General features: G+C 48.5%; 1 protein-coding gene across 1 annotated transcript; it reads right to left on the bottom strand.

Moving 5' to 3' along the window:
* Nucleotides 1–575: 575 nt before the first annotated feature.
* On the bottom strand, nucleotides 576–27061 carry PAIP2B (poly(A) binding protein interacting protein 2B). The gene is made up of 4 exons (XM_070756812.1): nucleotides 26956–27061; nucleotides 7789–7952; nucleotides 4802–4981; nucleotides 576–2819 (listed from the first exon to the last, which is right to left on the bottom strand). The coding sequence occupies exons 2-4, from the start codon at nucleotides 7939–7941 to the stop codon at nucleotides 2763–2765; spliced, it is 390 nt and encodes a 129-aa protein (XP_070612913.1). The 5' UTR covers nucleotides 7942–7952; nucleotides 26956–27061; the 3' UTR covers nucleotides 576–2762.
* Between the last annotated feature and the right edge of the window lie 618 nt (nucleotides 27062–27679).

Genomic DNA, 27679 nt, shown 5'->3' with positions numbered 1-27679 from the left:
TTCCCAAGTCTTAAAGTTCCCAAGTTTGGGAACCTCTGCTCCACAGGGTTCAGAAAACATGGTAGGCCCGTTGGGCCTGTTTTTTTGCCATCCAGACTCCTGAGGTTTTCCTGAAGTCTGGGGAGGGCGAAAAACAGCCCAAGCGGCCTACTGGAACTCCAGAGGCCTCAGTGAGGTCCGCATCCATGCTCGGGGAAGGGCATTGCACTATGGGTATGGGCACGTGTGTGCACTAGGCCATTTTGGCACCCTAGCAAAAGGAGGTTCTCCATCACTGGCCTAACCCAGGAGTAGGCCAAGATGGCTCTTCTATGAGGTGTGGACTTCAACTCCCAGAATTCCTGAGCTAGCATGTCTGGCTCAGGAATTCTGGGAGTTGAAGTCCACACCTCATAGAAGGGCCATCTTGGCCTACCCTAAAGGCCTTTAGGTTGACTGACATTTAGACTTTGCAAGGGTCTTTCCTGGTAGGTTTCCCCTTCATTTCTGCCACCCCCCCCCCAAAAGTCAGGGGGGCCCCCTGCAATGTTTCCTACCACGCGTGGGAAGATCCCAAAAAGACCCCGGGGACCATGCCCAGCTCAAAATCCGTTTATTGAAGAATGCATTCTTGTAAAAACGGGCAGCGCATCCTTGCACAAGGGAGGAAATTGGGGAGGGAAGGGGGGGGAGGGAAGAAAAAAAAGGGGGGCGCTTGCACCATTCTGCCCCTCGCGTCAGCTCCCCCCCAGTGCCCCCCAAGCAAAGCTTTAAAAAGCCAGAATCTGAGCCATTCCTATTCTTTTTCCATCCCCTCCCCACAAAAAAACCAACCCCCAGGCCTTATACAAAATGGCCTTTTCTTTTTTCTTTTTTGCACCCCCTGGGCTTCCTATGTCCACTTTGCCCGGAAAGGCTTGGGGAAGGAGATACTTACAAGCAAGGGAGGAGACAGGAGGGAGGGCCAGGCGGGGTCTATTTCGGAGCAGCACCAAGCTAAACTTTGCAGGAAAGGAGTTCCCCCCAGTTTTCGCCTGCCAGGATTTTCTGCAGGACTACAAGTCCCATCACGCCAGGGGTAGGGAAGGACGGGTTGTCGGGAAGAAGGGAGCTGGGTGGAGGAAGGCTGGCTTTAGCAAAGAATTGGGGCGGGGATGGGCGCTACGGCCCTTCTAAAGACTTGTGGCCGTCTACTCCCAGAATTCCCGAGGCTCAGGGATTCTGGGAGTTGAAGTCCAGAGGTTTTTAAAGGGTCCTGATTTTTTGGGGGGTGGGTGGGAGAGGGGAGGAACAGCCAAGGTATGGAGCCAAAAAAGAAATGGATAAGCAGCTTTTATCTCCTACCAAGAGGTCCTCCTGGAGGGTTGTGGAGATGATCAAGGGTGACCTTGAAGGCTTGTGGACTTTGACTCCCAGAATTCCTCAGCCTGCAGGCTGGGGAATTCTGGGAGTCGAAGTCCACAAGCCTTCAAGTGACGGCCATATTTGGAGAGCTCTTGGATGATCCCAAAGACAAGGTGGGATTTTTTTTCCGTCAACAAGGAGAAGGGAAAACTCCTGGGTGGGATTTAGGGGTTGAAGGCCTCCAAGAGCTGTGGATGGAGGGACTCCAAGGGGTCCCATGAAGGACCTTCCTGGCCTGGGGTGGATGCTTCCTTCGGCCAAAGCAACCCCAAGGAGGACAAACCTATGATACTTCATTCCCAGCGAGAGAGATTTCCAGAGACAGGGACCTTTGGGGTGGGAGTATCAAAGGTCTGGGGGTCTCAGCTTTTCCACGGGGGAAAGTGGGAGTGGGCATGGGTGGTGGGCTCCATCGAGGAAGGCTGCAAAGGACGGGGGATCAAGAGAGCCAGGGTGGAAAGGAGGAGGAGGAGGACCATCTCTGGTGGAGGAACCATTGGGAGTTCCCAGCCGTCCAGCTTAAGCAGCTTTGGAGACTTATGGACTTCGATTCCCAGAATTCCCCAGCCAGCTTTTTGCTGGGTGGAGAATTCTGGGAGTCGGAAGTCCACAGGTCTTAAAATTGCCCAGGTTGGACCTGCTCTGATCGCAAGAGGGGATTTTAGGAGAGACGTTAAGGATAGAACATGGCAGCGGAAGTGGGGGGCTACGCCCAATATGTTCTCCCATCACCCAGGACCCCCGTCTTCCCCCCCAGTGGTCGTACAACGGAGAGAGGGGAGTATCCATCTGAGAGCCCAGAGGCGCCCCCAAAACACCCCCGTTCCCATGAAAGCCCTCCACCCACCCTGGGAAAAAGCAAAACAGAGGAAGGGGCTGCCTCTAAAGAAGCCGAAAACGCCCGGCGGTCGAAGCCCGCGTGCCCGCTGTGCTTTGCAAAACGTCCACCTGAGGAGGGAACCTTCCGCCCATCCCCCGCGACCGGGGTCCCAACTCCCACCTGCTAAAACCGAGGGGAAGGGGGGGACAGGGCGACGGGCGGAAAACGCTGCTGGTGGTCAGGCTTGGCTGGAGACTGTTTTTTACAGGAAGCAAGGGGTGCCTGGGGATGACCCCCATCCGGAGGTCCCCTTTGGCGCTGTCCCACGGTGCGTGCGTGGCGGCTTCTCTCTCTCTCTCTCCTCCGCTTGGTTGCCCAAATGTCCCGAAGGCAGCAATACCGACAAGAGGGATGAAACGTAGCTTAGGGGGCCTCCGGTTGTCCGGCAAAGAGTCTCTTTCCCACCTGCGCCGGTGGGCCCCGTTCCCCCCACCCCATTATTCCCACACCCACCCAGGGCAGAAAAAAAAAGTCTTTGAGGGAGAGGGGGCCGGAGGACTCAGTACTTCACTCCCGGAACAAACTCCTTGGCATCCGGGTTCAAGGTGCTTTTGCTCTGCAGAGGGAGGGGAGGGCAGAAAGAGAGGGAGGGGGGTGAGGGAAGAGACATCCGTTACGGAAAATTATGGACTGTTTAGAGATGGACAGATTGACATTGAAACTTAGCGACAAACAAGATTCTGATTACTATGGAATTTAGGGAACTGATCAGGAAAGATTCCATGGGCTCCATCTGTATAGTAAGGAGGACGGAAGGAAAAGGGGGGACATGATCGAAACATTGAAATATATGAAAGGGTTCAATAAGGTCCAGGAGGGAAGTGGTTTTCATAGGAAAGTGAACCCAAGAACAAGGGGACACAATCTGAGGTCAGTTGGGGGAAAGGTCAGAAGCAATGTGAGAAAATATTATTTTATACTAGAAGAGTAGTAGATGCTTGGAACAAACTTCCAGCAGACGTGGTTGGTCAATCCACAGGAACTGAATTTAAACATGCCTGGGATAAACATAGATCCATCCTAAGATAAAATACAGGGAATAGTATAAGGGCAGACGAGATGGACCAGGAGGTCTTTTTCTGCCGTCAGTCTTCTAGGTTTCTAACTTTTATGCTGCTGAGGGGTCTTTGGTGCCCACAGAGCCTGGGTGGCTTTCTTGCAGACGTTTCATGACCCAAACTAGGTAACATGATCAGTGCCCTCACTTATAAGAGGCTTTGTCAATCATCTGGGGAGAATTTTCTCCGCTTTTGCAAGGCTTTAGTTAAAGACCTTCCTCTTTGATTCGGCAGATTGAAACAACATCCTTGTTCTGGGGATCGGGAAGAGAGGAGGACATTGGAGAGGTTGGGAATGGTTAGTAGTAGTAGTAGTAGCAGTAGTAGTAGTAGCTGTGGCACTGATGTTATTTGGTTGGATTATAAACAGTCAGCAAGGGCCCCTCCTCATATAAATTGAATAACCAGTTGCGACCCTACCTGGACCGGGAGTCACTGCTCACAGTCACTCATGCCCTCATCACCTCGAGGCTCGACTACTGTAACGCTCTATACATGGGGCTACCTTTGAAGAGTGTTCGGAAACTTCAGATCGTGCAGAATGCAGCTGCGAGAGCAATCATGGGCTTCTCTAAATATGCCCATGTCACACCAACACTCCGCAGTCTGCATTGGTTGCCGATCAGTTTCCGGTCACAATTCAAAGTGTTGGTTATGACCTATAAAGCCTTTCATGGCATCGGACCAGATTATCTCAGGGACCGCCTTCTGCCCCACGAATCCCAGCGACCGGTTAGGTCCCACAGAGTTGGCCCTCTCCGGGTCCCGTTGACAAAACAATGTCGTTTGGCGGGGCCCAGGGGAAAAGCCTTCTCTGTGGCAGCCCCGGCCCTCTGGAACCAACTCCCCCCGGAGATCAGAAATGCCCCCACCCTCCTCGCCTTTCGTAAGCTCCTCAAAACCCACCTCTGCCATCAGGCATGGGGGAACTGAGATATCCTTTCCCCCTAGGCCTTTACAATTCATGTATGGTATGTTTGTATGGATGGATGTTTGGTTTTACAATAAGGGTTTTTTAGTTGTTTTAGTATTGGATTGTTACATGCTGTTTTTGTGTTACTGTTGTTAGCCGCCCTGAGTCTACGGAGAGGGGCGGCATACAAATCCAATAAATAAATAATAAAATATAATAAAATAAAATAAATAATAAAATAAAATAAAATAAATAAAATAAAAAATATTTTTTCTTGTTACGACCGTATATTCCTTTTTTATCTGGGTGAATGGAGCTGGGAGTTTGCCAGCCAGATTCCCTTCCCGACACCTATCCTGAGTTCACAGCAGATATTTCCTCTTTGTGCTCTGATAAGAGAAACGGTCAGCCAGCGCCCGGGATTGAACGCACAGCCACCCAAGTGGGAAGTGAGCGTCTTCACCTCTAGGTCACTGCACCACTTCAGCAAGTAATAAATGCAATAAAAATAATAGAGGAGGTTTTTTTCCCCAACAGAGAAGTGCCGCCTCTGGGCCCGCCCCTTACCAAAATGTCCTCTGCGATGTGGCTGTTGTCGCTGACCGAGAGTCCGTTCAGCTGCTGCTGGAGCTGCCCGATGCCTTGAGGCAGGTCGCGGGATGGAATGAACCAGTCCTGGTCTTCTTCGTCAAGCATCTCCTGGAAGCAGCGGTCCAAGAACTCCTGCTCCTGAAGCTCCTCCTCCACCTGGCGGGGGAAGCAGAGGCGGGAAAGGAGGTCGCGACGGGCCAACACTCCGTGGCCTGCATTGGCTGCCGATCAGTTTCCGGTCACAATTCAAAGTGTTGGTCATGACCTTTAAAGCCCTACATGGCATTGGACCAGATTACCGCACGAATCCCAGCGACCGATAAGGTCCCACAGAGTTGGCCTTCTCCAGGTCCCGTCGACTAAACAATGTCGTTTGGCAGGCCCCAGGGGAAGAGCCTTCTCTGTGGCGGCCCCGGCCCTCTGGAACCAACTCCCCCCGGAGATCAGAACGGCCCCCACCCTCCCTGTCTTTCGTAAACTACTCAAGACTCATTTATACCGCCAGGCATGGGGGAGTTGAGATATTCCTTCCCCCTAGGCCATTACAAGTTATGCATGGTATGTCTGTGTGTATGTCTGGTTTTATAATAAGGGTTTTTAGTTGTTTTAGTATCGGATTCTTACATGCTGTTTTTATCATTGTTGTTAGCCGCCCCGAGTCTACGGAGAGGGGCGGCATACAAATCCAATAAATAAATAAATAAAATAAATCAGTTGTAAGTCACCTGAGTCCTCAGAGAGGGGTGGCATATAAATCCAATCAATCAATCAATCAATCAATCAATCAAGTCTCCTGCTTGGACTAGCAGACACCGAGGAGGAGGTGGAGTGAGGAAGGAGGGAGAAGGAGAGCTGGTGGAGGAGAAGGAAGAGGAGAAAGAGGAAGAAGAGGAGGAGGAGGAAAGGGCTCCAGTGAGTAGGGGGAGACCAACCCCCTTGGAAGCCTCACAGCAGAGCTGAACAATTTAATTTAATTTATAACATTTATTATAAGCCGCCCAACGCCTTCCAGACTCAGGGGCAGCGTACAACAAATAAAAACAATTTAAAACCAGCAGAACGAGAGAACAGAGAGAGTCCGAAGGAACCTTGGGGGTCTTCTAGTCCACCCCTCCTGCTCAGGCAGGAGGCCCTCGACCACTTTGTTGAGGTGGGCACTGGGGACCAGGAGGCCAGGGTGGGGCTGCCCAGACTCAGGGACGTGGAAGATTGTAATGCCGAGTCTGTTGTAAGCTGCCCTATTGGTTATAAATCTAATCAATCAATCAAATCTCCTGCTTGGACTAGCAGACTCCGAGGCCCCTCCCACCTCTTGTTACTCTGCCTCCAACCAGCCCCATAAGGAAATCACACATCGGCCGAGGGAGGGAGGGAGGGAGGGAGAAGAAACCCTGTCCCAGAAAGTCTCCAGCCAAGATCAGATGCCCAGTCTCAGGCTCCCAGCTGGAATGTGTTTTGCAAGGCTCGTGCCAGGCCACCCAGAGAAGGGCCCCTCCCTTCTCCCTGACCACCAGCTCTGCCCCACGGGGAGGAGAGGCAGCAGACCAGGCCATAAACCACGTCACGGAACAAGACTCCGTTTACCCTGCGGCTGATGACCCGGAACGGCTGCTTCTGTTGCAAATGGCAGTGCGCGGAGGCTTCTTTTTGGAAGCGAGAGAGGGGCTTAGGAGTCTGGGGAGGGGGGGCCTTGGTGGCATCAAGCAGGGAGATTGGGATCCCCTGGTGAGACCCCATTTGGAATAATACTGTGTCCGGTTCTGGAGACCTCACCTACAAAGCGGCCGGATAGGTCCCACAGAGTTGGTCTCCTCCGGGTCCTGTCGACTAAACAATGTCGGCTGGCAGGACCCAGGGGAAGAGCCTTCTCTGTGGCGGCCCCGACCCTCTGGAACCAGCTCCCCCCAGAGATTAGGACTGCCCCCACCCTCCTTGCCTTTTGTAAACTCCGTAAAACCCACCTCTGCCGTCAGGTATGGGGGAACTGAGACATCCCCCTTGCCTATGTAATTTTATGTATGGTATGTTTGTGTGTATGATTTTTAAATAATGGGGCTTTTAGAGTTTTAATGCTAATTTGTTATTTTAGACTTTTAATATTAGATTTGTTACTGTATATTGTTTTACCACTGTTGTGAGCCGCCCCGAGTCTGTGGAGAGGGGCGGCATACAAATCTAATTAATAATAATAATAATGATGATGATAATAATAATAATAATAATAATAATAATAATAATAATAATAATTAGATGGATAAAATTGAACAGGTCCAAAGACGGGCTACAAGAATAGTGGAAGGTCTTAAGCATCAAACTGACCAGGAAAGACTTCATGGACTCCATCTGTAGAGTCTGGAGGACAGAAGGAAAAGGGGGACACGATCGAAACATTTAAATATGTTAAAGGGTTAAATAAGGTCCAGGAGGGAAGTGTTTTTAATAGGAAAGTGAACACAAGAACAAGGGGACACAATCTGAGGTGAGTTGGGGGAAAGATCAAAAGCAACATGAGAAAATATTATTTCACTGAAAGAGTAGTAGATCCTTGGAACAAACTTCCAGCAGACGTGGTTGGTCAATCCACAGGAACTGAACTCAAACCTGCCTGGGATAAACATAGACCCACCCTAAGATAAAATACAGGAAATAGTATAAGGGCAGACTAGATGGACCAGGAGGTCTTTTTCTGCCATCAATCTTCTAGGTTTCTATGTTTCTATGAATGAGGAAGGAAGGGAGGAAGGAAAGAAGGAACAAAGGAAAGAGAAGGAAGGAAGGAAGGAAGGAAGGAAGGAAGGAAGGAAGGAAGGAAGGAAGGAAGGAAGAATCCACAGGAACTGAACTCAAACCTGCCTGGGATAAACAAAGATCCACCCTAAGATAAAATACAGGAGATAGTAGAAGGGCAGACTAGATGGACCATGAGGTCTTTTCCTGCCCTCAATCTCCCATGTCTCTCTCACCTGCCGGTTGAAGTCCTCCTCGTTCTCCATCCACATGTACTCCGCGAAGGGGTTGCTCTCCTTCTCATCGTGGCCGTTCACCACTTGGTCCTCCTTGGATTTCGCCGGGGGGGCTGCCGGGGGGGTGGTGTTGGCCACATTGGAACCATTCATCCTTAGAGAGTCTGGGGGCGAGACAAGGGGGGAAAGAGAGGTTAAGAGGGTCTGCTGGCGACGGGGCTGAAAAAGCTTTCCAAACATGACCTATGGCAGGGATAGCGGACCTATTTTCCCTCAGGTGCCCACACCCATAAGTCAATGCCTGGGGAGGGCGAGAACAGCTCTCCCTGCCCCCTGGAGACCAGAAATGGTCTGTTTTCCAACTTCTGGTGGGCCCAGTAGGCTCATGTTTGGCCCTCCCCAGGCTCCAAAGGCTTCCCTGGAGCCAGGGGAGGGTAAAAACGCCCTCCCCCAGCCCCCTGGAGGCTCTCTGAGACCCAAACCGCCCTCCCAGAGCCTCTGTGTGAGCCAAAAATCAGCTGGCTGGCACACACATGCACCCTGGAGCTCAGCTAGGGCAACAGCTCATGTGCTAGAAGATATGGCTCTGCATGCCACCCGTGGCACCTGTGTCATAGGTTCGCCATCAATGGCCTATAGGTTAACAGTCCTCATCTTATGCCCATCGTCCTTGTCTTATGACCAGAATCAAGATCAGAATAATAATAATAACAATAATAACAACAACAACAATCATCATCATCATCTCAGCGGACATTTGAAAACCATCGGAATTGACACAATCTCCACCTGTCAATTGCAAAAGGCCACTTTACTGGGATGGGCAAACATAATTCGCCGCTACATCACGCAGTCCTAGGTGTTTGGGAAGCGCCCGACTGGGGCTGAAATACCAAATCCAGAATAGTGATCTCGTTTGCTGTGTTGTACTGACATAATAACAACAATAACAACTACAACTACAACAACAACAAAGTGGGGTAGAATATATTTATTTGTTAGACTTGTATGCCGCCCCTCTCCAAAGACTCGGAGCGGCTCACCACAAATAATACAGGAATACAAATCTAATATTAAAAACAATTATTAAAAAACCCCACTATAAAACATACAATCCAAACAAACCATACATGAAATGGGACAGCTGGGGTAGGTCAATTTCCCCAAGCCTGGCAACATAGGTGGGTTTTCAGAAGTTTGCGAAAGGCAAGGAAGGTGGGGCCAGTCCTAATCTCCAGGGGGAGTTGATTCCAGAGGGCTGGGGACACCACAGAGAAGGCTCTTCCCCTGGGTCCCGCCAGACGAAATTGTTTTGTTGACGGGACCTGGAGAAGGCCGACTCTGTGGGACCTTATCAGTTGCTGGGATTCGGGTGGCAGAAGGTGGTCCCGGAGATATTCTGGTCCGATGCCATGAAGGGCTTTATAGGTCATTACAAACACTTTGAATTGTTGAATAGGGGCGGAATATATCCATTACACTGGGGAACAGCAATTTTGTTGTCTTAAATCTGTGGCTTGTTTTCAAGTAGCTTTTGGCCTCTGGATCCAAAAATAACCACAGTTTTTGTTTAACACGTCAACTTTTTAAACTACAGGAGACCCTCAAAAGTCCTACAAATTGTGCATATAAAGAAAAGGAAAAACTCACCAAATATACTGTTTACAAAGAATAAATTTTATTCCTGTGTGATATGTTTATATGTATGTTTTTTTCTCTCTTTTCTTTTTCTCTTTTTTTGTTTTGTCTTTTTAAGGTATATGCTTAATAAAGATTTTTTTTCTTTTAAAAAGAACCAAGATCAGAATTTCCGTTGCTAAGCAAGATGGTTGTTAAGCGAGTTGCATTCAATTTTACGAAACCCTCCTTTATTTTCTCCTCTATTCCCCCTATAATACATTATTATTATTATTATTATTATTATTATTGTTGTTGTTGTTATTATTATTATTATTTATTATATTTGTATGCCGCCCCTCTCCGTAGACTCCGTTCTACCTGATTATATCCTCTATAACCCTCATTGTGTATTATTGTGTATTGGAGGAAAAAAACAAATAAATAAAATAAATACCGCAGACAGAGAGACAGAGAGACAGACAAAGGCCTGGAGTAGAGGTCTTCCAACTGGGCAGCTTTAAGACCTGTGGACTTCAAGCACAGCTGGCTGGAGAATTCTGGGGGTTGAAGTCCAGGAGTCTTAAAGCTGCCACGTCCGAAGGCCTCTGACCCAGAAGACCTAAAGAGAGAGCTGCCCCCATGCCTCTTCCTCCGTGGGGCTCCACCCAGGGTGGGATCCTGCCGGGACCGACGACGGCTTTCCCAGGCTTTTGGGCCAGGAAGGGCAGAGCCGCCAAAGCTGGGAGCTCTCCCGCCATATGGCCCATAAATCAGGCCCCGTCCGGGAGAGGGGAGGGGGCCCTGCAGAGCAGCCGGGAGTTGGCAGGAGGGAGGGAACCACGTCAGCTGGAGAGAGCGCGGAAACCTCGTGGGCTGCCTCTGGGTTGGGAGGGAGCGCGAGGGAAAGTCCTCGAGGGAGGGGGCTGGGCTGAAGGCTGGGCTGGGGGGGAGGAGGAGGAAGGAGGAGGAAGGAGGAAGAGGAGGAGGAGAGAGGAGGAAGAGGAGGAGAAAGAGAGCTGGCGGAGGAGGAGGAAGAAGAGCAGAAGAGGAGGAGAAAGAGAGGTGGTGGAGGAGGAAGGAGGAAGAGGAGGGCTGATGGAGGAGGAGGGAGGAAGAAGAGGAGAAGGAGAGCTGGTGAAGGAGGAAGAGGAAGGAGGAAGAGGAGGAGAGCTGGCGGAGGAGGAAGAAGAAGAGGAGGAAGAAGAGGAGGAGGAGAGTTGGAGGAGGAGGAGGAAGAAGAGGAGGAGGAAGAAGAGGAGGAGAAGGAGAGGTGGTGGAGGAGGAGGAGGAGGAAGAAGAGGAGGAGGAAGGAGGAAGAGGAGGAGGAGAGAGGAAGAAGAGGAGGAGAAGGAGAGGTGGCGGAGGAGGAGGAAGAAGAGGAGGAAGGAGAGCTCCTTCTGGACTTGGGGCAGCGTACAACAAATAAAAACAATTTAAAACCAGCAGAACGAGAGAACAGAGAGAGTCCGAAGGGACCTTGGGGGTCTTCTAGTTCACCCCCCCATGCTCAAGCAGGAGACCTTCTACCATTCTAGACAAAAGACCATCCAATCTTTTCCTTAAAAGCTTCCAGTGATGGAGCACCCACAACTTCTGGTGGCAGGCTGTTCCACTGATTCTCACAATCAGGAAAATCCTGCTTAGCTCCAGCTTTGCTTCCTGCCCTGCCTTCGGAGGCTTTGGGGAATAGCTTGACCCCCCCCAGCCCCTCAAATATTGGAAGGCTGTTATCAGAGGTCCCCAAAAGCGAAAGGCGGCCAAGACCCGGGTGGCTTGAAGACCACCCCTCTTGGAGGAGGGCAAGCGTGGCCAGCTCTGCTCTCCCGTCCAATGGACATCTGGTGAGACCAGCTGGCAAGGATCAACGGTTTGTGTGGGGGTGTTGGGGGGGGGGATGTTTCCAGGCAGCAGACCCTCCATGGGCAAGAGGCCTTTCCGGGATGGCGGGTAGCAAAGAAGCCAGAGAAAAAGCCGGCCTGGCTTCCTGGCGCAGAGAGAGCTTCCTCTTTGGAGGGACAAAGAACTTGACCAGAAGTGGACAAGCGTTGAAACCTGGCCCTCCAAAAATGCCTTGGGCTCCAGACCAGACAATTTAAATTTAATTCATTTGACTTCTCTGTTGCCCAATCCCATGGGACTAAGGGAGGCTTACAATAATAATAATAATAATAATAATAATAATAATAATAATAATAATAATAATAATAACAACAACAACACAACAACAACACAACTACTATTATTATCATTATTCTACTACTACTATTATTATTACTATTATTATTATTATTATTAGTTTTTTTTTCAACATTACAACACAGCAAATGAGATCACTATGCTGGATTTCGTATTTCATCTATTTATTTATTTATTTATTTTATTTATTTAGCCCAATACATAATACACATGGAAGAGAATAGATATGTAGTAATATAACTAAAGAACCAAATAGAAGAAAAGATATAAAAGTATAGGTGAACATATTTGAAAGGAAGAAAAGATAAATGAGATAAGAAGAGACAACTGGACAGGGGACGGAAGGCACACTGGTGCACTTATGCACGCCCCTTACTGACCTCTAAGGAACCGGGAGAGGTCAATCGTGGAGAGTCTAAGGGAAAAATGTTTGGGGTTAGGGGATGACAACACTGAGTCAGGTAATGAGTTCCACGCTTTGACCACTCGGTTTCTGAAGTCATATTTTTTACAGTCAAGTTTGGAACGGTTAATATTAAGTTTGAATCTGTTGTGTGCTCTTGTATTGTTGCGATTGAAGCTGAAATAGTCATTGACAGGTAGAACGTTTCAGCATATGATCTTGTGGGCAATACTTAGATTGTGTTTTAGGTGACTTAGTTCTAAGCTTTCTAGACCTAGGATTGATAGTCTAGTATCATCACCAGTCGGGCACTTCCCAAGCACCTAGGACTACGTGATGTAGTGGCGAATTATGTTTGCCGATCCCAGTAAAGCGGCTTTTTGCAATTGACAGGTGGAGATTTTGTCAATTCTGATGGTTTTCAAATGTCCGCTGAGATCCTTTGGCCCTGCACCCAGCATGCCAAGCATCACTGGGACCACTTTCACGGGCTTATGACAGAGTTGTTGCAACTCAATAACAACAACAACGAGTTGGAAGGGACCTTGGAGGTCTTCTAGTCCAGTGTAGGGTTTGCTGCCTAAGCAGGAGGGTGGAATAGAAGACCTCCAAGGTCCCCTCGAACACTGTTGTTTTTGTTGTCACAATACAACATTTAAAAAGGCTTTTCCCCCTGGGGTTGGTAACCTAAAATTTCCTAGCTATGACCTGGAAAACGATCAGCCCCACAAATGCAAGCAAATAATCTTCCTCTGGTTATGAAAAATGCTGCCAGCCAGGAACAAATTGAAACACTTATGACCCCCCCTCCAGCAGTTCAGAAATTAATTTGGGTTTTATACGGCGACCTGTGATTTTTGACTCATTACAAAAAGAGGATTTGATGTCGTGGCCCTTGGGCAATGGACTCGTCCCACCTGGGACGGTTTTGACCGTTGGGGGAGTTTCAGACACCTGTTTCCAGCAGGCCAAATGTTACGAAACTGGAAGGAAGTGAGTGGCCTTCCCTTGAAAGCTTGCAAAAGATGTGCAGAGGACGGTGGCAGCTGTGTTCGAACATCTGGAATCAGCGATAGAAACCTAGAAGATTGACGGCAGAAAAAGGCCTCATGGTCCATCTAGTCTGTCCTGTATTTTATCTTAGGATGGATCTATGTTTATCCCAGGCAGGTTTAAGTTCAGTTACTGTGGATTGACCAACCACATCTGCTGGGAGTTTGTTCCAAGCTTCTACTACCCTTTCAGGCAAATAATATTTTCTCACGTGGTTTCTGATCTTTCCCCCAACTAACCTCAGATTGTGTCCCCTTGTTCTTGTGTTCACTTTCCTATTAAAAACACTTCCCTCCTGAATCTTATTTAACCCTTTAATATATTTAAATGTTTCGATCCTGTCCCCCCTTTTCCTTCTGTCCTCCTGACTATACAGATGGAGTCCATGGAGTCTTTCCTGATAGGTTTTATGCTTGAGACCTTCCACCATTCTTGTAGCCCGTCTTTGGACCCGTTCCATTTGATCCATCTCTCTTTGTAGGTGAGGTCTCCAGAACTGGACCCAGGATTATTCTCAATGGGGGTCTCACCAGCGCTCTGCACATTTCTTAACAGGTTGTTTCCAAACTCCCCCCCCTCCCCCCTGCCCTGCTCTTCAAATGGAGGGTGGGGAAGGGAGGGAGGCACCTGAGATTGGGTTGCAGCTCCTGCACTTATAAATAGCTTGGCTGGCCCCTTGCAGAAGGGACCTCAGGTTGCCTCTTCCCAAGAGGGCGTCTGTGGCCTTCCGCAACCTGGACGGGGAGCGTGGGAGATTTGCAGGGGGGCAGGAAGAGAGGGGCGCATCGCTTCTCGGGCAAGAGGGAAGGTGGCTTGGTTCACGATCAGAGACAGAGGGGAGAAAGGATGGGCAAACTCCGAAGTACAGATGAACCTTGAAAGCTGGGCTGAAATAGTACACCTGGCTGGCCTACGTCCGAGCCGAGTCCTAAATTTGGGGCGGCTTGGTAAGAAGAGCCCGTCCCGTCCATTGGCCAAGGCACCAGGGTAGAGACTGAGAGGGGGTAAATAGCAGCAGAAGCATTTAACTCATCTACCCCTTCAAAGTGCTTGGACAGCAGTTGACAGAATCAGCCTCTTTCCCCCAAAAAACTGGGTCCTCATTTGACCCACCTGGGAAGGAAGGAAGGATGAGTCAACAGGAAGGAAGGAAGGAAGGAGGGAGGGAGGGAAAGAAGGAGGGAAGGAAGGAAGGAAAGAAGGAAGGAGGGAGGGAAGGAAAGAAGGAAGGAAGGAAGGAAGAAAAAGAAGGAACGTAATGTAAATATGCCTAGGATAAACAGATCCATCCTAACATAAAATACAGGAAATAGTATAAGGGCAGACTAGATGGACCAGGAGGTCTTTTTCTGCTGTCAATCTTTTGTTTGTATGTTTCTATGAATGAGGAAGGAATGAAAGAAGGAATAAAGGAAGGAAAGAAAGAGAAGGAAGGAAGGAAGAGAAAGAAGGAAGGAAGGAAAGAAAGAGAAGGAAGGAAGGAAGAGAAAGAAGGAAGGAAGGAAGGGAGAGGAAGGAAGGAAGGAAGGAAGGAAGGAAGGAAGGAAGGAAGGAAGGAAGGAAGGAAGGAAGGAAGAATCCACAGTCACTGAATGTAAATATGCCTGGGATAAACATAGATCCACCCTAACATAAAATACAGGAAACAGTACAAGGGCAGACTAGATGGACCAGGGGGTCTTTTCCTGCCGTCCACCTTCTGTGTTTCCATGAGAGGGAATTCAAAGGGCCACCACGGAAGGCATGCCTGTCATGGGCCAATGGTGAGGCCACGCCGGGAGTGAAGAGAGCCAGCTGCCGCCTCTCTCACCTTCCTCAGCGCTTGGAGACCGAAGTCCCTGGGTTCAGGCAAGGGGAGCAGCAGCTGTCGGCGGTAACCAAAGCCCGGCGCCTGGCTCCGTAGGTGGGGGAGAGTGCCCGGCGGACATGCCAAGCCACGGAACAAGCTCCGCAGGGCCGTGGCCCCGTTTGGGGCAGGCTGGCCTGGACTTGCCAGCCGTGGGAGGGAGTCTACCGTCAACTGACAGGTAGAGCAGCTCCCCCCCCCCCGACCTCTTTCCCCATCATCCCCTTTCCCAACACATCCCTCGTGCAGATGGGACACCTCCACCCATCAATAGAACTGGAAGTGACTTTGGAGGCCTTCTGGTCTGTTCCTCAGAAATGCCATCATCATCATCATCATCATCATCATGTGGAAGAAGAAGAAGAAGGTGGAAGAATAAGAAGTAGAAGAAGAAGAAAAGAAGAAGAAAAAGAAGAGGAAGAGAAAGAGGAAGGAGGAGGAGGAAGAAGAAGATTTGTTTTGCTATAATACTGTTTTTATTGTTGTGAGCCGCCCCGAGTCTTTGGAGAGGGGTGGCATACAAATCTAATAAATAATAATAATAATAATAATAATAATAATAATAATAATAATAATTTTATACACTTAATGTATCTGGATTGTATTACTGAACCATTACTCGTATCTCTGGACTGTCAACTGGACATCTCCTACATTTCTACGTTTCCTCTGTGTACGCGTGTATCTCTGTCCACTCAGGGGTCACTCTGCACCCTCTTAAGCAGAAGAGAGCAGAAAACGGGCTTCCGGTGGTTTGGCTGCATCGACTTTGGACGTTTCCTCCTCATGCAGTTCTCAACTCCAACCCTGACCCGCTTAATATCATTAGCCGGTCAGACTGTCACTCCCAGCACCCTCAGTATCCTTCAAACACTTCCCACGGCCATAAACACCTGCTTTCTATGTGATGCCACCAGAATTCCCTGTTTGGGAAGACAGCGATACCTCGTCTTACGAACTCAGTTGGTTCCGGGACGAGGTTCGTAAGGTGAAACGTTTGTAAGACGAAATGATGTTTCCCATAGGAATCAATGGAAAAGCGATTAATGAGTGCAAGCCCAAAACTCACCCCTTTTGCCAGACGAAGCGCCCGTTTTTGCACTGCTGGGATTCCCCTGAGGCTCCCCTCCATGGGAAACCTCACCTCCGGACGTCCGTGTTTTTGGGATGCTGCAGGGGAATCCCAGCAGCGCAAAAACGAGTGCTTTGCTGGCAACGGAAGTCCGGAGGTGGGGTTTCCCCAGCAAGGGGAGCCTTAGCGAAATTGCAGCATCACAAAAACACGGAAGCCCTCGAAACCCCACCTCCGGACTTCCGTGTTTTTGCGATGCTGGGATTTCGCTGAGGCTCCCCTCGCTGGGAAACCCCACCTCCGGACTTCCGTTGCCAGCAAAGCGCCCGTTTTTGCACTGCTGGGATTCCCCTGCAGCATCACAAAAACACGGAAGTCCAGAGGTGGGGTTTCCCATGGAGAGGAGCCTCAGGGGAATCCCAGCAGCGGAAAAACAGGCGCTTCGCTGGCAACGGAAGTCCAGAGGTGGAGCATCCCATTGGCGGCGGCAGTGGGTTTGTAAGGTGAAAATAGTTTGGAAGAAAAGGCAAAAAAATCTTCAACCCCGGGTCTGTATCTCGAAAAGTTTGTATGACGAGGGGTTCGTAAGACAAGGTAACACTGTATGTCGTTTTATAGCTGCCAGACTAAAAAAAAAAAGCCCCTTTCGTAGAAACGACGTGCGTGAACAGAAGCTGCCAGGGCCTTTGGTCAAGCTTTGCTGGCTGGGGAATTCTGGGAGTTGAAAGTCCGCCAGGGTTGAAGTGGCCGGGGCTGGAGACCCCTCTGCCCTAAGGGGAGCCCAGGTAGGAGGAGGTGGAGTTCAATGGATCCCTGCTCCCCCTCCAAGCTGCGCGGCTGAGCGCTTGAGCCGTGTTGGATTCAGCCGCGTGGCCGAGAAGGGCGGAAACAGCTGGAACGGCAGCGCTTTGTTCAAAAGAGCAACAACTGGAAGCCAACTTCAGGAAACTCTGCATTCTCCAGAGAGTGGGAGGGGAGAACGTATTCTGCCAGGGACTTACTCACTCCCCGATTTGGGAATCTAGGTAGGAGTGGGCAGCCCCTCTAGGCTCCTCCTCAGAAGTCGGGCCAGTTCCAGCCGATCCTCGGGACTATTTAATTTTATTTATTACATATTTATGCTCTCCATCTCTTCCGCAAGGCGACTCCGGAGGGGCCTACAGGCTGCCCTCCGCAGATGATTCAGGACCGAGATCGAGATAGTCATTTAGTTGCCGATCAGTTTCTGGTCACAATTCAAAGTGTTGGTTATGACCTATAAAGCCCTTCATGGCATCGGACCAGAATATCTCCGGGACCGCCTTCTGCCGCACGAATCCCAGCAGCCAGTTAGGTCCCACAGAGTGGACCTTCTCCGGGTCCCGTCGACTAAACAATGCCGTCTGGCAGGACCCAGGCGAAGAGCCTTCTCTGTGGCAGCCCCGGCCCTCTGGAATCAACTCCCCCCCCCCCGGAGATCAGGACTGCCCCCACCCTCCTTGCCTTTCGCAAACTCCTAAAAACCCACGTTTGTCGCCAGGCATGGGAAAATTGATTCCCCTCGGCTGCTCCGTTTTATCTATGGTTTGTTTGGGTTGTATGAGTGTTTTTAAATCAAGTTTTTAACTGTTTTTGCTTTTTAATCATTGGATTTGGATTTTGTATTGCTGTTGTGAGCCGCTCCGAGTCTTTGGAGAGGGGCGGCATACAAATCTAATAAATAGTAGTAGTAGTAGTAGTAGTAGTAGTAGTAGTAATAATAATAATAATAATAATAATAATAATAATAATAATAATAATTTTACATAAGGTGAGGAGAGTGGGGGCTGTTCTTTTGTTATTATTATTAATATTTTTATTGATTCTTATAATATAAAACACACACACAACATATTACATATAGCATGTGCTCACCAGACAATCAATCATACACCACCACCACCGGCATACAAATCTAATTAATAATACTACTACTACTACTACTAATAATAATAATAATTTTACGGAAGGCGAGGAGGGTGGGGGCTGTTCGAATCTCTGGAGGGAGTTGATTCCAGAGGGCCGGGGCCGCCACAGAGAAGGCTCTTCACCTGGGTCCCACCAGCCGACATTGTTTAGTCGATGGGACCCGGAGAAGGCCAACTCTGTGGGACCTAATCGGCCGCTGGGATTCGTGCGGCAGAAGGCGGTCCCGGAGATATTCTGGCTTGGAGAGAGACATCTTTTAAAAAGGGTGAGTGACGCTTACCCAAAGCTACTACGCGAGCCAAATTTCCCCACCCCGCAAGTCTTCCCGAAACCGGCCAAAGTGATTCATCTCCTTCTACCCGGGGCCAAAACACTGGAAGGGGAAAAGGTTGCGACGAAGAAGAAGAAGGAAGGCAGATGGCTGGTGCCCTCTCTCTCTCACACACACAACTCACATCATCCTTTCAAAACTCCACCGCTGTCACTTCTTGCGCCATCAAAGGCTGCCGGAGCTCAAGTCGGACCCCCCAAAGTCTCCGGGGAAGAGATTCCCAGGCCCTGGAAGGGCTCCAGGCCGGCCACTCACTTTCCCAAAAGGCTTCCTCTCCAGCAGGGGAGCCTGCCAGGAACAGTTAGGCCTTTTACACACACACACACACACACACACACACACACACACACACACGTCCTCTTCTTCCAAGTTGGGCCCGAGAGTTAAGCTCCCCGGATGCTTTTCTGCACTTTTAATTCCCTCCATTTCATCCCCCATCTCAGAAGCGTTTCCTCCACGCGCCTCCCTCTTCAACCTTCACGTCTATCTATGCGAGTATTTCTTTTTAAAGGTTGCTGGCTAGTTTAAACCCTGGCTGAGTGGTTCTACCCACCCTCTCTTCTTTCTAGAGTGACCCCTTCACTGCCTGGAAACATCCACTTGAAATAATAATAATAATAATAATAATAATAATAATAATAATCCCAGCTTGTTTCCCGGTAAACCCATTTTGTTTTAACTGTGTTAGTCGGGGAGAAGCTAATCCATCCTAGAATATAGGACCCATCCTTGAATACAGCTCATCTGTCTGGAACCCACACCGCATCTCGGACATTAAAACCCTCGAAAATGTCCAAAGATACTTCACCAGAAGAGCCCTTCACCCCTCCACTTAAAACAGAATCCCCTACGAAAGTAGACTTACAATCCTAGGTCTTGAAAGCTTAGAAATTATTATTATTATTGTTGTTATTGTTATTATTATTATTATTATTATTTACATTTGTATGCCGCCCCTCTCCGGAGATACGACGCCTTAAATATGATCTAACTATTGCCCATAAGATCATCTGCTGCAATGTCCTGCCTGTCAACGACTACTTCAGCTTCAACCACAACAACACAAGAGCACACAACAGATACAAGCTTAATATTAACCGCTCCAAATTGGACTGTAAAAAATACGACTTTAGTAATTGAGTTGCTGAAGCATGGAACTCATTACCGGACTCTGTAGTATCATCCCCTAAACCACAACATTTTACCCTTAGGCTATCCACGGTTGACCTCTCCAGGTTCCTTAGGTCAGTAAGGGGCATGCATAAGTGCACTAGCGTGCCTCCCGTCCCGTCCTATTGTCTCTCCTATATCTATATCTACTATTCTTCTATTACGTTCTTCTTATACTCCTCTCATAATATCCTTCTATTCTCTAATTCAGTGTTTCCCAACCTTGGCAACTCGAAGATATTTGGACTTCAACTCCCAGAATTCTTCAAAAGTTGCCAAGATTGGGAAGCACTGCTCTAATTGATATATTCTATTCCTAAATTTTCACTTCTATTCTTTCTCTAATATATTTGACTCCAGTATAACCTCCATTAACATTCATTGCGTATTATTGTACATTGGACTAACTAACTAACTAAGTAACTAACTAACTAAGTAAATAAATAAATAAATAAATAAAAATAAATAAATAAATCATCCTCAAGCCAGTCTGCCTTGTTTCAGGCAAGAGACGTAGCCACGCTGAAGGGTTGCTTGTAAAAATAGCCCTGATTATGGTAAATCCCACATTCCCTGCCGAGTTGGGCAGACAAGGGGAGACAGGGAGGCCCAAGGCACATAGAAAGCTACCGCGTGTCTTAGCGGCTTCAGTGACATTTGCTGGCTGGGGAATTCTGGGAGTTGAAGTCCAGATGTCTTCAAGTGGCCAAGGTTGGGAAGCACTGGTGTAAGACTATCTATACAATTCATTTATTTCTTTAAAAAGCTGAGGATATACTTTTATTATTGGCACGGCATTCCTTATCCCCAGGAGACGGAGAGCGGCTTTTGCTGAATGGACAGAAAGAAAAGAACAAAGGGGAGCGAGCGGCTGTCTTGGTGGCTTCCCCTAAGTATAAAAACCTTGGGAAATGTGGGGCGAGCGTTTTTCGTAGAGCCCAGGATAGGAGCAGGGATTAAGTGGATGGAAAAGAATCTGGGATCAAACCCAATCGTTTGTTTGTTTGTTTGTTTTGTCCAATACACAATAATGTTTCTCCGGAGAGGGGCGGCATACAAGTCTAATAAATAATAATAATAATAATAATAATAATAATAATAATAATGCTACACAATGAAGGTTATAGAGGATATAATCAGTTAGAATGTATTAAAGGGGGATAGAAACATAGAAACATAGAAGACTGACGGCAGAAAAAGACCTCATGGTCCACCTAGTCTGCCCTTATACTATTTCCTGTATTTTATCTTACAATGGATATATGTTTATCCCAGGCATGTTTCAATTCAGTGACTGTGGATTTACCAACCACGTCTGCTGGAAGTTTGTTCCAAGGATCTACTACTCTTAGCGGAATAGAGGAGAAAATAAAGGAGTGAAATATAACTATGAGAGAATAGCAGAAAAAGATATAGGTATAGAAGAGAAGATATAGGAGAGACAATAGGACAGGGGATGGTAGGCACACCGGTGCGCTTATGGACGCCCCTTACTGACCTCTTGACTGATTTGTTTAACCAATCCTTGTTAACAGGAGAAGTTCCTGAGGATTGGAGAATGGCCAGTGTTGTGCCTATCCACAAGAAGGGCAGTAGAGAAGAAGCTGGTAACTACAGGCCAGTTAGCTTGACATCAGTTGTAGTTAAAATGATGGAGACTCTACTCAAAAAGAGGATAAATCAGAACCTAAAAAACAATAACTTATTAGACCCAAATCAGCATGGCTTTACTGAAGGCAAATCATGTCAGACTAATCTCATTGATTTCTTTGACTATGTCACAAAGGTGTTGGATGAAGGTGGTGCCGTGGATATTGCCTACCTGGACTTCAGCAAAGCCTTTGATACGGTTCCACATAAAGAGCTGATAGATAAATTAGTGAAGATTGGACTTAATCCCTGGATAGTTCAATGGATTTGCAGCTGGCTGAAGCATAGACATCAGAGAGTTATTGTTAATGGCGAGTATTCTGAGCAGAGTCAGGTTACAAGCGGTGTGCCACAAGGATCTGTTCTGGGTCCTATTCTTTTTAATATATTTGTGAGTGACATAGGGGAAGGTTTGGTAGGGAAGGTTTGCCTATTTGCCGATGACTCTAAAGTGTGCAATAGGGTTGATATTCCTGGAGGCGTCTGTAATATGGTAAATGATTTAGCTTTACTAGATAAATGGTCTAAGCAATGGAAACTGCAGTTTAATGTTTCCAAATGTAAAATAATGCACTTGGGGAAAAGGAATCCTCAATCTGAGTATTGTATTGGCAGTTCAGTGTTGGCAAATACTTCAAAAGAAAAGGATTTAGGGGTAGTGATTTCTGACAGTCTCAAAATGGGTGAACAGTGCAGTCAGGCGGTAGGGAAAGCAAGTAGGATGCTTGGCTGCATAGCTAGAGGTATAACAAGCAGGAAGAGGGAGATTATGATCCCACTATATAGAATGCTGGTGAGACCACATTTGGAATACTGTGTTCAGTTCTGGAGACCTCACCTACAAAAAGATATTGACAAAATTGAACGGGTCCAAAGACTGGCTACAAGAATGGTGGAAGGTCTTAAGCATAAAACGTATCAGGAAAGACTGAATGAATTCAATCTGTATAGTCTGGAGGACAGAAGGAAAAGGGGGGACATGATCGAAACATTTAAATATATTAAAGGGTTAAATAAGGTCCAGGAGGGAAGTGTTTTTAATAGGAAAGTGAACACAAGAACAAGGGGACACAATCTGAAGTTAGTTGGGGGAAAGATCAAAAGCAACATGAGAAAATATTATTTTACTGAAAGAGTAGTAGATCCTTGGAACAAACTTCCAGCAGATGTGGTAGATAAATCCACAGTAACTGAATTTAAACATGCCTGGGATAAACATATATCCATCCTAAGATAAAATACAGAAAATAGTATAAGGGCAGACTAGATGGACCATGAGGTCTTTTTCTGCCGTCAGACTTCTATGTTTCTATGTTTCTAGTCTAAGGGTAAAGTGTTGGGGGTTAGGGGATGATACTACAGAGTCCGGTAGGGAATTCCACGCTTCGACCACTCGATGACTAAAGTCGTATTTTTTACAGTCAAGTTTGGAGCGGTTAATATTAAGCTTGAATCTGTTGTGTGCTCTTGTGTTGTTGTGGTTGAAGCTGAAGTAGCCACCGACAGGCAGGACGTTGCAGCCTATGATCTTGTGGGCAATATTTAGATCCTGTTTAAGGCGTCTTAGTTCTAAGCTTTCTAGGCCCAGGATTGTCCGTCTAGTTTCGTAGGGGGTTCTGTTACGGGGAGAGGAGTGAGGGGCTTTCAAAAACAGACTGGGGAAACAATAGCCAGATTGTGCACCGTGGTGCAATTTTTAAAAACTCCATGCAATGTTTTCCTCCGCCCTTCAAAATCCAGGAGTCACTATTTTCTTTCCCCGCCTTCCCCTGGATAAGGCCGGGAAGGGCGGCCACTCCCAGGCTGCTCCGATTTGCAAACCTGCCCCAGGCCCTTGCTTTTTCCTCAGGGGCCTCTGCTGTGCAGGCTCCGGAAAAGACAAGTTTTTCTGGTTCGGCAGGGCTGCCAGCTCCCCTCCCTTCGTGGGACTCCAGGGCCCCCCTCCCAAAGAGGCACCAAAATCAGCACCAGCCACTCCACCTCGGTTCTTTCTCTGGGTTGGGGCTCCCTGGTGGGACCCCCCCAAGCCCCCACTGGGGTTCCCACCGTTTCCTGTGGGACACACAAGCGAATCGAGTCCTCGGAGAGGGGTGGCATACAAATCTAATATATTATTATTATTATTAATAATAATATGATGATGATGACATGAAACTTCTCAAGAAAGCCCCCAAGCTCAAGAGAGTCAAGGGACCCAACCATATTATTATTATTATTATTATTATTATTATTATTATTATTTATTTAGTTAGTTAATTAGTTTGTTAGTTATTTGATTTGATTTGTATGCCGCCCCTCTCCGTAGACTCGGGGCGGCTCACAACACAATAAAAGAGTTTATAACAAATCTAATAATTAAAAAAAACATTTTAAAACCCCCATTATTAAAGCAGACATACCTACAAACATACCATACATAAATTATATGGGCCCGGGGGAGATATCTCAATTCCCCCATGCCTGGCGACAAAGGTGGGTTTTAAGGAGTTTACGAAAGGCAAGGAGGGTGGGGGCAGTTCTAATCTCCGAGGGGGGGGGAGCTGGTTCCAGAGAGTTGGGGCCGCCACAGAGAAGGCTCTGCCAGATGACATTGTTTAGTCGACGGGACCCGGAGAAGGCCAACTCTGTGGGACCTAATAATAACAGAGCCAGGGTGGCGCAGCAGGTAGAGTGCTGTACTGCAGGCCACTGAAGCTGACTGTAGATCTGCAGGTCAACGGTTCAAATCCCATCAGAGGCTCCAGGTTGACTCAGCCTTCCATCCTTCCTAGGCGGGTCAAATGAGGACCCGGATTGTGGGGGCAATAGGCTGGCTCTGTTCAAAAGTGCTGTTGCTAACATGTTGTAAGCCGCCCTGAGTCTAAGGAGAAAAGGGCGGCATAAAAATTCGAATAAATAAAATAAATAAATATGGTTGGGTCCCTTGAGGGTCTCTTGAGCTTGGGGGCTTTCTTGAGACGTTTCATGACCCAACTGGACAACATTATCAGTGTGATAGGAGGGAGTAGGGCCTGTGGAAAGGAGCAGGAGGAGGAGGAGGAGGAGGAGTACTTGGGGGTTTTCTTGAAGACTAGTTTTTTTTAATTAATATTTTTATTGATTTTTATAATATAAAACATACACACAACATATTGCATGTGCTCAGTGATCCCACCACCAGACAACTGATCATACCCCACCACCAGTTGGGGGTATTTCTTGTATAAATCATTTAAACCCAAGAGTGAAATACTTATATTATCCAACTAGGTAACATCACCAGTGCTAGAAGGGAGTGGGATAATAATAATAATAATAATAATAATAATAATAATAATAATAATAATAATAATAATTATTATTATTATTTATTAGATCTGTATGTAGATGTGCTCTCGTTACAGGGCATTCTCCCCTCAATGAAGAGCAACTCCCACCAGCCCAGGAAGACTACAGAGACTCAACCTCTTGCCATTTCCAACCTACATAATTGACTTTCTGAAGACACCAAAGCAACCGGCTTGTAGAACCAGTCTTTGTGGAGAGCGGCCCAACCACTTTGCTTCAGGTACCAGCTACCCTGTAGGAGCGGCAGGCAATTTCGCCATGGCCTCAAAATGCTGCAAAACAGCCCAGCCAGCCCGTGTTTTCCCCCAAGCAGAAACCAACAGAGGTCAAAGTCAACCCACCTACTACGACACAACATTCAGTGCAAAAAAATAAAAATAAATACAAGTCCGTTGTCCATTAACTAAGGTTACCCAAAACCAGAATATACGTGTTTGCTGGCTATATCCATTTTTTTTCTTCTCCCCAACAACTCCAACCAAAAAGTACAACAGGCAAAGGTTGCAGAATGGGTTTGGCTCAACAGATCTCACCTTTCCCCCAACAGCCTTCACACAAGAAGAGACAAATTCAATAAATAAACAGAGTTAATTTAGAGTTTAAATTGAAAGGTAACTCTACCACTATTCCAAAGGAAGAATATTCCAAGTTTTCCAGCTTTGCAAGGAAGAAAGGAAGGTTTGAAAAATATCCCAAAATTGGGGGCCTGTGAGAACTTACATCTTTTAACTCCGGCCTAAATAAGTTTAGATTGGGATGGGGGAACTGACACATCTCCCCCGGGCCTATACAGTTTATACATGGAATGTTTGAGTGTGTGTTTGCTTTTAATAATGGGGTTTTTAGTGTTTTTTTAATTATTATATTTGTTTTTACATTGTTCTTGTTATTGTTGTGAGCCGTCCCGAGTCTACAGAGAGGGGCGGCATACAAATCTAATAAATAAATAAGTATGGTATGGTATGGTATGATTATATGGATGAAATATAAGGGGTTTATATTATTTAGGCTGTTTTATGGTTTTATTGTTGAAAGCTGCTCTGAGTCCTTCTAATTAAGTAATTAAACAATTAAATAAACTGTGATTTCTCAATCTCGGGGTCTTTTCCATGAGCCGGCTTCCCAGAATTCCCCAGCCAGCATGGTTTAAAGATGGCTAGAATTCCAATTCCCAGAAACCCACACCCAAGCTGGCTAGGGAATTCTGGGGGTGTTGGAATCCCCCTCCACTACAAGGTATTTGTTGGCTGGGGGATTCTGGGACTCCTGGCCCCTCCTTCTTACAGCCAGTGGGGGATTCTGGGAGATGGAGTGCACCCACCCACCATAAAAGGGGATTCTGGGAGTGGAAGGCCGCCCGCTTTCAAGCAGGCAGGCGGTGTGTGTGGGGGGGGATGTTTCTGGGAGTTGGGAGCCCTCTTCAAACAGCCTGGGTGGTGGATAATGGGAGTTGTCCACCAATCTCAAAAGCATCTAGCTGGGGAGATTCTAGGGCTTAAAACAGCCTGGGTCGTAGTGGATTATGGGAATTGGATGTCCACCCATCTCAAAGTCTCTGCCTGGGGGAATTCTAGGGTTTAAAGCAGCCTGGGTGGGTGCATTATGGGAGTTGGAGTTCACTCATCTCAAAGCACATGGCTAGGGAGATTCTAGGGCTTGAAACAGCCTGGGAAGTGGACTATGGGAGTTGGAGTGCCCCCATCTCAAAAGCCACTGGCTGGGGGGGGGGGGGTTTCTAGGGTTTAAAGCAGCCTGGGTGGGTGGATTATGGGAGTTGGAGTCCCCCCCAGATTTAAAAGCCTCTGGCTTGGGGGGGATTCCAGAGCTGGAAGACTCCCAATCTTGAATCAGGCGGGGTTTAAAACAGCCTGGGTGGGTGGCTTATGGGAGTTGGAGTCCACCCCCAATCCCAAAGCCTCTGGCTGGGGGGTTTCTAGTAGGACTTACAACCGCGTGGGTAGTTGTGGATTATGGAGTCCCCCCCCCATCTCACAAGCCTCTGACTGGGCGAACTCTAGGATTTAAAAAACCCTGGGGTGGTGGATTATGGGAGTTAGGGGGTCCCCCCCCAATGTCAAAAGCAATTGGCTACTAGGGTTTAAAACAGCCTGGGTGGGTGGCTTATGGGAGTTGGAGTCCACCCAATACCAAAGCCTCTGGCTGGGGGCTGTTTCTAGGGCTTAAAACCGCGTGGGCAGTTGTGGATTATGGGAGTTTGAGTCCCCTCATCGCACAAGCCTCTGGCTGGGGTAGTGGATTATGGGGGTTAAGGGTCCCCCCCACCCCCCAATGTCAAAAGCAATTGGCTGCTAGGGTTTAAAGCCGCCTGGGTTGTGGTGGATTATGGGAGTTGGAGTCCCCCCCACCTCAAAAGCCTCTAGCTGGGGGAGAGTCAGTCTTGAAGCAGGCCGCGCGGGGGATTGTGGGAAGGGCGCCCCTCCACCCACACCCAGCGCCTGAGGCAAAGGCAGCGGGCCCGGCCTGGCCTGGCGGTCTGGGGAAGGGGCTCTCCCGGTCCTCCCGCTTCCCGCCGCGGCCGCGTGGCGACCTACCTGCCGTGGGCCCCGCGGGGGCCTCCGCCGCTGCGCGATGCCCGCCCGCCCACCCGCTGGGCCGCCTCAGCCCGACTCGCTCGCTCGCGCTCCTTCAGCCCGGGCCACGCCCCTCCCCTCCCCGCCGATTGGCTCGCCTCTCGCTGCCCCCCTGACAGTACCGCCGCGCCATTGGCCGCTCGCCGAGGAGGCCCGCCCTTCCCCCGCCCCCGCCCGCTCGCCGTCGGGACGCCCTCACCTCATTGGCCCGCCCGACGCCTTTCCTCGCTCCAGGGGGGCACCCCCGCGCGCCTGGTCCGCGTGTGACGTAGGCGGAGGGCCCCCTCTTTCCCGGTGCTGATTGGCGGATCCTCTGCCCTCGCCGCCCCCCCTCCCGCCGTCTTCAAAGGGGGCTGCGTTTCCCACGTGGCGGCCTTGCGATGACGAGCCATTGGCTTGCGTCGAGCCCCGCCTCTTCTGTCCAGACGGGCGGCGATTGGGTGAAGCCCCCAAAGACCTCCGCCAATCCGAGAAAGGACTAAACCAAGACCGCGACGGGGGAGGGGGGGAAACGCGGTCCCGTCGCAGTTCGGCTCTTTGTCTTGGGCGCAAGACTTGATCGATGTCCCCCCCCTCGAGAAATAGCTTGGCCGGACCGCAGCGCCGACACGTGGCTTGGACAGCAGGTTCCCCCTTAGATGAGAGACCACGAGGAAACCCAGCCAGGAAGAATTACGTGGAAACC

This window comes from Erythrolamprus reginae, chromosome 7 (assembly GCF_031021105.1).
Source record: "Erythrolamprus reginae isolate rEryReg1 chromosome 7, rEryReg1.hap1, whole genome shotgun sequence".
NCBI classification, from domain to species: Eukaryota; Metazoa; Chordata; class Lepidosauria; order Squamata; family Dipsadidae; genus Erythrolamprus; species Erythrolamprus reginae.
Note: the sequence above shows the minus strand (reverse complement) of the source record. Positions and strands in the feature narration are given on the sequence as shown.

What these genes read in the sequence shown, in the direction of transcription:
- PAIP2B (XM_070756812.1), bottom strand. Translation starts at nt 7,941, where the DNA reads ATGAATGGTTCCAATGTGGCCAACACCACCCCCCCGGCAGCCCCCCCG. An exon ending in AGGAGGACTTCAACCGGCAG is followed by an intron (nt 4,982 to 7,788) that starts GTGAGAGAGACA and finishes TTCCCCCGCCAG; the next exon opens with GTGGAGGAGGAGCTTCAGGA. An exon ending in ACATCGCAGAGGACATTTTG is followed by an intron (nt 2,820 to 4,801) that starts GTAAGGGGCGGG and finishes CTCCCTCTGCAG; the next exon opens with AGCAAAAGCACCTTGAACCC.